Source organism: Cynoglossus semilaevis, chromosome 14 (genome assembly GCF_000523025.1).
Source record: "Cynoglossus semilaevis isolate Cse_v1.0 chromosome 14, Cse_v1.0, whole genome shotgun sequence".
In the NCBI taxonomy this organism is placed as follows: Eukaryota; Metazoa; Chordata; class Actinopteri; order Pleuronectiformes; family Cynoglossidae; genus Cynoglossus; species Cynoglossus semilaevis.
The window spans coordinates 23,560,464-23,571,607 of NC_024320.1; the positions used below are offsets into that span (position 1 = coordinate 23,560,464).

Consider the following 11,144-nt stretch of genomic DNA (forward strand, 5'->3'; position numbering starts at 1 on the left):
AAAAATGTCAGAAATGCTTTCTTTGTGGTCTATTTAGTGTGATTCATGCCTCGGAAGCAGAGAGCAGAGAGTCCTGGGTTCGATTCCCAGAGAAACCACATGCTTGGCGCCTGCTGGGTGCAGTCTGTTAACAACAACTCTGCTGTTTACAAAAGAATTTCCAAAATATGGGATCAATATAGTTCAAAATTATCATTTTTTTCTTTAAATGACTAACAACTGGGCCACATGTGGTCCCCGGGCCACGATTTTAATCCACAAACTTTTAGGTTTTAAAGCTGTAGCCTGATGACTGACTTGACTTTTTTTTACTCCTCATTATCACCTCTAAATGATGAAGCATGACCAACCGAGAAAAAAAAAAACAAAAAACAAAGAGATAGTAAATAAACAGCAGTTGCTTTAGTTACGAGAATGTAACACATAAAATCTCCAAGTGAGAACAAACAGAGGGAGAAAAACAAACAGCACACTGATAAAAAATGAATAATGTGAGCTGACCAACAACGGTGGACAGTGAAAAATGGAGTGTGGCACAGCAATAAAACCATAGAGATTAAAAGTTTTGCTAGTAGTGCTTCTCTGTGTCACTAGCTAAGAGTTTTACAATCAAAACAACCTAATTCATTGACTTTAATTAGAGCCCTAGTTTCAGGCAGCTAGAACATTCTACAGACAGCAAACACTTCTTAAGGTTGGATAATGATATGAGCATGTGGGTTCAAAATTGGTGAAAGAAAAACGTTTCCATGTTGTGTTCTGGCCGACACTGGTCAGCTGTAATGCTCAGCTGGTTATTTGGCAGATATGAGTAAAATAATTAAAGTTTGTGTTTATAGTGACCTTTTAAAAGAAGGTCAGAGTTGTACAGGATTGACTGCATAGGACATATATTGGACAAACACAATGCTTTTGGTTTGGATTTTTTTTTGTTCACTATTATATTAACCACATTCAAATTAAATGAAGAAAATATAAAATCCTCACTATTCATGCCACTTCAGTCAACTTAGACACATGAGAGGTGAAGATGTGCTGAACACTGAATGGCAAACTACGTGTTTTTAATGGCTACTTAACTTGATTGTATTGTACAAGAGGATAGTAAATCAGCTAACAACAGGAACAGTTCACTTTATTTATTTTTCAACATAATTATCAAAGGATGATCAGGATCTCACTGTGTCATGGACTTACTGTGATATCAATGTGAATGATATGGATCTCCACGTTGTCCCCCGTGACAAAGCTGGTCCAGCAGCCGGGCAGCATCTCGGTCACACTAAACCAACGGTTGTCGTTGTGCTGTCTGGGATCACACGTTTGACTCGGGGCTGAAAGAAATCAAGCGACAAAAATGATTAAGCAGTGTCGTAATCCAGTTACAGCCGACAATTCCATTCAATCAGCAGTGAGGTCGGTGTTCAGAGGCAAGGCATTATTAGCACATCAGATGCCATCAAATGCCAAGTGGTGTGTTTTGATAACTATATATGAAACAATCACGTCTGTTCAGACAAGTAATTAACAGACAGAATGATCAATTTCCAACAGATTGTGTGTCTATTACTCATTATGAAAGCCGTTTCCTGCCTCAGAGGAAAGACGGTCAATTTGTGGGTAGAACTACATTGTTTAAAAAAAAAAAAAAAAAAAAAGGCATCTGGCGGTTCACGTTTATCAAAAGTGTCAGGACAGCATGCTGCAGTAATCCATCAAACCTGCTCACCATGCTGTCTGCTGCGAGCCTGCTGTTTAACCTGGAGATCCATGTTTCAGAAGGCTGGATTAATTGAGCTCAGGCTTCATGGTCATGGAAGAGGTTGGGAATAAATGCTTGGTTTTTTGACCCTGTGGTGTGTGTGTGTGTGTGTACCACATGTTTCACCTTAACTTGCACAAAAAACTGTTGGCAGTGACACACTATTTCCTGTCAAACTTCGTTTTTTTCCTCTTGAAGGAACAGACAGAATAAAGAGGGTCAAATGTCTTTTCCAAATTAATCAGGGACTTCCTTCCTGGTCAATCTTTGCCTTTGACGATGTCTGTAGAGACATCGTCTCTGTGACTTCAGGTTGAAGCCGCTCATATTCACAGTGAATGAAACTCTGAGCACATCAGTCAAAACCACAGAGTCCCGTGCTTTACCGCTAGTTGAGCGTTTCTCGATAAGACGTGCATAAGTGATAGACAGTGAGTATGCCGGCGCATTAGCAGCGCATCTCATCACATCCAACAGTTGGTGGTGAAGCATACGAGCAAGCAAGTGAGATATTATAACTGAAGCATCTAATTTAGTGAGGAAATGCTGCATGACAAGCCGCTCCACTGGCTGGGAGTGATAGAGTTTGTCTGTTGTTTATGCAGCAGACCTCAATCCATTTGAGGGGAGATGAGAGTGAAGCACGAGAGACGTGAGAGACGGAGGGAAAAGACAGAAACGGGTTAACAACATCGTCTGGGGAGGTCAACTGCATCAGCCTTGTTTTAGAAGCAGAATAATGAAAGACATTGGTGAGACAATGTCCCAGTGTGGGAGGGATGAAGTGGGACATAGAGTGATGACTACGTAGAGCATCAGAAAAAAAGAAGTTGCATAAGACACAAATATATATTTGAAAATGAATATGTTTTTTGCATTTACTCCTGTATGTCAGTGGTATTTAGAACAGTTAATTATCAGAGGAAACTGGGAGAAGAATACTGTACAAAAGACATTATCAAAATCATGTCGGCTGAAAAGGCAATAAAAAAAATAGTATTTATCAATAGTATCGTATCATTAATTAACTGTTAAAATGAAACTAACTAAAAAGTTTCTGTGGTTCTGCAAACAAAGAGAAATACATTATTGGAACAAAAAACAAAAAAAATTGATTGTTGCTAAAAAAGACAAAAGCTCTCACAGTGAATATATATATTATGGCTGAAAAATTGAATGTTGCTAAAAAAAAAAAAACTCTCACAGTGAATATATATATTATGGCTGTAGACCAAGGTTAATTTATTAATCAGGATTAATGAAAAAACAACATCACATTCATAAGTATGTCCAAGGCTATTTCCTGTTTATTGCTGGAACAGAAAAATAACAGCAGGTGGATTAACACAATCATTCATGACAAATGATAAATTGATGGAATTATTAATATGGTGTAATTGTTAAAAAGAAAATACAAAAGTATGAACTTTTTTTTTGGTTAAAGTTGAGCTAGTTTTTTGTGCGATCTCTCTTTGTCTTTGGATCAAACTGTTTCTTGATAAACAAGGGATAAGGCTTTCGACAGTCTTTCCCCGAATTCTCGGTCCCTACGCTTTACCCCACAGGTCAAAGCTTACTTCCTGTTATTCTGACCCCCTTGTGTCTGTTGCTCAAACTTCACATCCATGACATTATTTCTCTGCTGTCCTGCTATGACAGAGTTAACGACCCATAACTGCTGCTCCAGAGGTCTTGGTATAAATCACAGCGGCTGCCTAAGTGTGTGTGTGTGCGTGTGTGTGTGTTACTTACTAGTCACTGAAAGATATGAAGAACATTCATTTTGCCCCCTTGACCCCGGAAATGCCAATAGCCTCACTAAGCGGTTTGCTGGTAAATGAGGTATAGAAGAACCATTCCATTCCCTGTCCTTTTTATCTACTTATATCAGTGGCCTCCATTTCCCATTCCATGAGAAGACATGTTTATGGATGTTGGTGATTTCTATTTAGATGATAGGTATAAGGGGTGTGTGTGTGTGTGGAAACCATTATGGAATTACAGAGGTCATAAACTGGGCTAGATGTATTTTAAAAAGTCCACATAATCAGATTTTAGTTTCACTTTCATTCTTAACGAAGAATCAATGTCGGCATTAAGAAATGTCAGGGATCTCAGTTATTCCTAAGGCCTGAAAAGCCTGCTCCTAATTACAGCATTACCGCAGCCATATGGTCAAATTTAAAAAGAAGTTAAAAGGCTATTTTATTTAACTGGAAACATAATAAATGTGTTACAGTGAATTGATTCAATCCTAACAACATTAGGACCAACATGTGTGCAGCTTAATACTGCGAAGGAGCCTGTGAAGAGCACGACAGTGTGTGGAGTCTGGGACAGAGTCTGGGACAGTCTGCCTCGGGCTACTTGTCTGCAGCCACCTGGAGCCACAATTAACAGGAGGAATGTCAGGTCTATTTAAACCACTGTGGTCTATCTGCTAACCTTAGGGGCATTCCTAATGATAACAGGAGGCTGGTTGACAAAATCACAGACATCCTTTTTCCGCATGTGTTCAATTATGCATAACATCATTAAGCCAGCACCACAACTGTTGACCATTTAAGATGATCTTAGGTTGAGCTTGGCACAAACTATGTTGTGCCGAGCTCCTATCAGGCGATCTATCCGTTCAAACTTGCAGAGTTCCCACAAGATGTTAAGAAATAAAAGAGCTGTACATTTTAAATTACTGGCAAATAAATATTTTGGTATTTGTAAAGCGGAAATCTGTATAAGGTTGTTGTTATTGTTCATCAGAAGCAACTAGTTAAAAGATGTTTTTGGAGTTTTGTATATATATATATTTTTTTTTTATTTTTTTTGCTAAACAAGCTGTTTTTTATTACGGAAGTTGTCCTTGATTTCAGATGTGGTAATGCATTTCCTTAAGCTCTGTGAGCTCTAACAGGCTGTGAGGAAGGATGTGGGGTTAAAACAAAAATGATTATTTAAAAAAATAAAAATAAAAAAGTACAAACTTTTTGCTCAGGTCTCAGCTCTGCTTGGAAGATGGAAATTTTTCGCTCAGGTCTCAGCTCAAAAATCTTTCAACGGGTTTTTTGAACATTATAATGTGGTGTAAATATGACTTGTGGTGTAATCGTCACTCTCCGCAGAGCCAGTACCAGAGTAATGGCATTTTAGGAACAATGTTGACAAAAACAAAATTAGTTTAACACTATGAGTTTAACACTCATGACATTGTGATCTGTAGTTAATTCTCCCACCAACAGAGGATAGTTTTGAATGATTTAAATATGAATCACAATAATGGTGATTATGATTTTTACCATAATCAAGCGGCCCTACTTCACGCTGCTCCTGTCATGACGTGACAGTCATGACACATGACTGTTGAGTCAAAAGATTTCTAACATCCTGTGACCTTGAAACACCCAGTGCTCTACAAATGTGATTCATGAGAGTGTTTTCCAAACACAGAGACACTTCATTCATCAGTAACTGGATATCCAACATCTGGTTGAACTATTATCTCATTGGTCAGCTAGAATTAAATCATTCTTTGCCTAATAATGATAGAGCAGAATTCAGGTCAAGGTGGGTTGTTACCAAAAGACTGTTTAAACTGCTGGGAAACTTTGTTCTGATTTGCTGTGATTGTGTTTCAAATGTTTAAGTTTTTCACTTCAGTTATTATGAGACAATGAGAAATCTGTTAATGACTTGTTAACAAAAAAAAGGAAACAAGTTTGTTGTCGTCAGACATTTGTCTCATTAGGCTTCACAACTTTAAGATGATTTAAATTAAACTTTAAATATCCTCCAAAAAAACATTTAAATTAAAGGTATACAGTCAATGTCTATATTAAGTTTAAAACTACTCAGTAGTTCGGACGCAAAATGAAGCCCTGAAAAGCTTCTACCTGGACAGAATGGTTAGCTTTTTATGATTAGCTAAAGAGAAACGCAGAGGGAATAACAAAACAGGAGGGGAAACCCTGACAGCAGACAACGTCAAGACCAACTGTCTCCCTACGTCCCCTGGGGCAAAGTAAACTGTTTGTGTCCAGGGTCGGGCGATGGATGATGGAGAATGGGGAGGGAGGGGTCAGAGACCCTATCAGAGTTGGTCTGAGAGGAAAGGGGAGCTTCAAGGCTCAAATTTCTCTCTCAACTTCACATACAGTCCACACACACACACACACACATACGTATACACACACACACCTATTGTCCTGGAGTTTCCGCAACTGCAGATTGAAGGCTGACCATCCACAGGAAGGTAAACAAGCTCTTATCAGTGCTCTGCAGGGGCCTGCACTGTCCCCTGGCCTCTAACCCCTGCATTCTACACATTACGCACGCCAGACGACCAACGCGTTTCCTGACCATCTCACCTCCGTCACCTTATTCCTGAAATTCCACTGAAAACGAGGTCCGATTAGACTTGTCAGTTTTTACGGCTTCAGGCAGTGTTTGCCTGTGTCGTGCTTCCAATGTTTTGCTAGCAGTGAACGCAGGATATGACACCGGGTCTGGAGACAGTCTGTCTTCACACTGGTTGTGTTTACACCTCTGGGAGCCATTCAGCCATCAGCTGTGGGCATCAGCTAAAACACCAGTCCAACGGTCTCATACACAGTAGATCAGTGTTTCTGGGTGTTTCTACCCATATTTTAATAGTCATAAACTTTCACGACCCGAAGTTTATAGACATTATTCGCAAATCACAAAATAAAGTTGTACTTGACCATTGTTGAACATTAATGAGGATATTTTATTGTTGACCGAGTCATATCTGAACAATTAATTAAAATTTTATTGCTGCGATGACCGTGAACTCCTGGGAAACATGATGCAGGATGTCCAAAAAAAAAAAACTCTTGCGACCCAACTGAGGGTCACGACCCAGTCATTGGGAAACATTGCAGTAGATGACAGAGTCTGTGGCTTACGTTTCCACACACTTTTTTTTTACTACTTGTCATTGTGACACAGCACACCGCTGCACACACAGCTTTTAACCCATCACCAAACCTGGCACCTCGAACCTGAAACCTTCCGAACCCAAGTCCGCTTCCTTAACCACCAAGCCACCACTGCCCCATTTTGAGGTCCCTCTTCTACTACTCATTAGCAACAGCGTACAATATAACACGATGCAGATTAACTTTTTTGAGGAGTTTGTGGTCGTTAAAGAAAGTGAGAAATTGATAATTGATATCATTATTTTTACATTAATGCTCAAAGACTCAGGTGATTCATTTTGCCACTGACACCATCAGTAACTGGGTACAGTATATCCTTTCATTTAATGTTTGCTGTTAAACCTTTCCCACCAATCCTGAAAGAGCAACTGGCAAAACACAATTAATCATCCTAGTGTTAATTGGAGTACGGAGAGAATCATTTAGCAGGTTTGATTCTAACTGCGTGCAACCGCAGCAGCCTGATGTGTCGGAGATTTATTGCACAGTGGATGCTCCCAATCGTTCAAGATTGATGTAGCTTCAAACAACATATGCTTCATGTAGAACCAGCAGAAATGAGTTTGTTCTTCTTGACTGACTTGTGCCAGTAGATTAATGTGTTCTGATATAAAGATGGCATATTCTAGTAATCAAATATGTGCAGTATACAGTATAAACCTCAACTTGCCCCTCATAATGTAAAAGAAAATAATGACGGCTTCATATTGTGTGGATTGATTTCACCTCTTAAGTAAGAGTCTGGAGTATAGGGAGTGGATGGAAATTTCAAAATAAGCGCTGGTAAGCAGAGGTGTTTTCCACAAACCCAGTCACAAAGAGAGACTCCAGGCGTTTAAAATACTAACTAATCCTGAATCAACAGGATAACAAATGTTTGGCTCGAGAAACTGTCGCACTTTGAACACACCTCACACATTGTCCACCGTTGACCACTTTCAGGACTCTGTCTGACCTGAGTCTTCGTTTCCTCCTCAGGAATAAATGTCACGTACTCAGAATTTTAAAAAAAAAGTCACTGACATTTTTTAAATGATATTTGAGGCAAATATTTATGCTACAAACAATGTTTGTTTGCATGTCCTTTGTGCCAGGTTGAAAGACGTCTTCATTTGTTATGAGGCATTTAACAATACATGAGCTGCAGAGAACACTGTGTACACGAGTAGTGAGCTGAGGAAGATTAAGACACCGACTCCTTCCTGCATGATATTGCTGTCATTAATTAAAAAGTGTTGGTGAAGCTTGAGTTTTTCTTTAATTAGAATACACAAACCCCATTTCCAGGGAAGTCGGTGCAGATGCATGTAAAACGTAAACATTTTGTAATGCGTTTGAATTTTAATCTCTTTCGGCGAAATGCCAATGGAAGGCTGTGTGAAGTGTTTAATCAGACTAAACTAATTATATGGAGTTAAGCATAAACACATTTAGAAAATATCACCTGCTTTTCAAAAGTGTCAGGAAATGGCAGGTTTACTAACTGATTGCAGGCCTTTTTCTTTTAATTAAACTTTTCGGTTTAATTTAAACTGAGGATATTAATTGATGAAGTTTTGAAATCAAACAGTAGAATATGTTGAGTTGCATCAAGTGATAGAACCGTCCTGTAAATTGTTATTTTTCTACAAAGTAACACTTCTTGCCAGATTTTAACGACTTTATCTGAAACTAATTTTGCCACGTTTGATTTACATATGTTAGACCCGCCAAACCTTTACAAATGATCCTATTTAGCTATATTATCATTATTCTTCTGCCTTTTCCCTGCAGTACTGCGTTTTCACAATAGATGGCATAGAAAATAATAAAAGCATTTTAGCCTTTATGCATGACTATTACATGTCATTTATCTTAGTTCAAACGAACGCTCTGTCTATCTACTCCTGAACCAACCCCTCCACCCCCCGTTCAATTTTAGGACAATTCTGGCCAGCAAGTCAAAAAGTTTGCCCACCCCCTTCCACACCGACTCCCTTAAAAAAAAAACTTCTTGTGTCTGTGTGTGTTCTTTCAGATCCGGCACAGTCAGGCAGATTTCAGGATAAGAGTTCATAATGCCATTCCTTATCTGTGCAGAGTGCAGGCATGTTGACATGGGCAGAAGTGGCCGCCATGCTGACGAGGCATTTATCTCAGCCACTACTAATGAGCCATTCAGTGCTCATGCAAATTCAAAATGAAACCTTGAAACTGTAGATCCAGAGACAGAATTACACGGTGACGGAATCTAAAAAATCTAAAAGTCTGCGACGTGTAGATGTGTAGATATCGGTGATTAAAGAACTGTAATATGCACCATTGATTACTTGCACTACAATGAAATATTCTATACAACTGATAGTTTTCTTTCATATGCATTGGCTAATGTTCAACAAATGCAAATACATATTAATTCTGGAGTTGGAATAACCACAATCTCAACCAAAAGCACACTTTGGATGATAAAAAACTGGCATATTTCTTAGACAGCGACCCCATCTCGATAACAACACTAACGCACGCTAGAATCGTATGGGCATAACTGGAACCAGTAGGACTGCTCACTGCTTCAGTATTCAAAGAGAGGAAAAGACCAGGCAGTTAGAAATGGATTGTTTTTTGGGAGGGGCATAACACTGAAGGAGATCAAAATCGGTCTGCGGCAGCGACAAGTGGTCGCGTCTCCCTGCCACCCAGTCTGACTGTAGTCACTGCTGGCTCACTACACTATAACAGGGGAAGTTGACTGTTTTGACTTTCAGTGCCATTTTTAACCTGAGGGTCTTTTTTTTTCCTGCTACAACTTTCTTTGTTTCTTTTAGGCTCCAGGCGTATTCTAGAGAAGCATGACTTCTGAGAAATCACTACCATGCCTCCTATTCTCACTTGTACGTTTGTTCTTTTTCCATTTCTTCTCCTGACACCTCATTTTGGCAGTCTTTTCTGGCCCCCTTGGTGTTGGAGTATTTTTATGACTTTCTCTTTTGTCTGGTGACATACTGTCTAGTGTTTTCACATCCTGCACTCTCTTTATCTCTGCCAAAGCTTTTTTCTTCCTTTCTGTGGATGTTTCTTTAATCCCTTATTTACTTCCCTTTCCCCCATCTTTTTTCCGAACCACTTATCTGCTCTTTGACAGTCGCAAAAAATTTGACCTCCCACACCCTTGCCGTCTCCATGAATCAGTCTTTATGAATTCTGTTATCTCGGTTTGTCTGTCTAGCCTTCTTTCCCTGGTTGACATCCATTTTCAGAGAGCCCTCCCCTCCCCACCAGCCGCTCTCTAATCACTTTTGTACTTTTCCTTCAGCCCATGGAGGGAGACTCTTGGGTAGGCAGAAGTGCAACAGGCGGTCCAGCACTTAACATTATGATGTCTGGCTCCCAAAAGGAAAGTTGCTGCAGCAGGGGGCATATTCAACACCACTTCCCTAACAGGAAATGCCACACACACTGGATCAAATCGCTAAATAGAATGACTTCACCCAGTGAGACACACACTTGTCACTGTGCTACAGTCAACTCACTAAAAGTAAGGCTGAAAAAGCTAAATTAAATAAATAAAATGGGTAGATTTCATGATCCAGGAACAACAGCTAAAGTAGCAGGGCAGAGGGAAGGCATAAGATAAAATATGATTTTGTAATTTTTGACATCTAAAGCTAAACCAATTGTAAAAAGTCTGTTGAAGCCATTCAGCTCAATTTAACTTTAACCCGTCTGTGTTTGAAGCCGTGTCTAAAACATGCATGTGCAAGTTTGTTCTCTGTGAGATGAAAGTCAGTTTTCTATAGGAAGAAGAACCAATTATGGCTCTAATATAAATGGAGAATAGTCACCACAAACCAATACCTCTAGTTAAATAGGGACAGGGATTTAAATTTATTGCAGCACCACAGGTGTTCTGAGGTAAACCCACGGTCTAGAGCATTAGGGGGATACAAAAAACCCCACCACAATATTAAACAGGACCAACCACACAGAGAGGCAGCTGAGCAGGAGTGGGTCCAGTGTGATGCTGCTGGTATTATTAAAGACATCTGTTCACAGATTATGAATAAGCTGTGAACATGAATGACAAGCTCGACTGGTCTCAGCATGAAGGACTTTTTAATAAACAAGCAGTGAGGTGAAAAAGGTGTTAAAATAAGACAGAAAGAAATGTTTGTTTTTCTTTCCTTTGGATTCAGACACATTGAAAACCTTTCCATCAAAAAGATTAAGATTTTAGACAAAAACTTCTTTTTGTTTGTCTTTTAAATGGGTTTATACCAAGAACGTCTTTACTTTATTTTACAAAAACAAAATAAAAGAAAAGAAAAACTTTTTGGGACTCAAGTTTGTCAGATTAGAACACCAGAAAGGTAGTAAAAAACAAAACAAAATAAATGACCTATGAATTTTAACAATTACAAATTACAGTGTTTTAATGAACAGTCATCTGTTCC

At 39.1% G+C, this 11,144-nt stretch overlaps 1 protein-coding gene across 1 annotated transcript in view; it reads right to left on the reverse strand.

The window, feature by feature from the left end:
• Positions 1-11,144, reverse strand: part of eng (endoglin) — a 40,203-nt gene that overhangs the window by 24,324 nt on the left and 4,735 nt on the right. Inside the window, exon 3 of the mRNA XM_008325935.2 lies at positions 1,198-1,334. Coding sequence (XP_008324157.1) covers positions 1,198-1,334 — 137 coding nt within the window. The remainder of the gene's footprint in view (positions 1-1,197; positions 1,335-11,144) is intronic.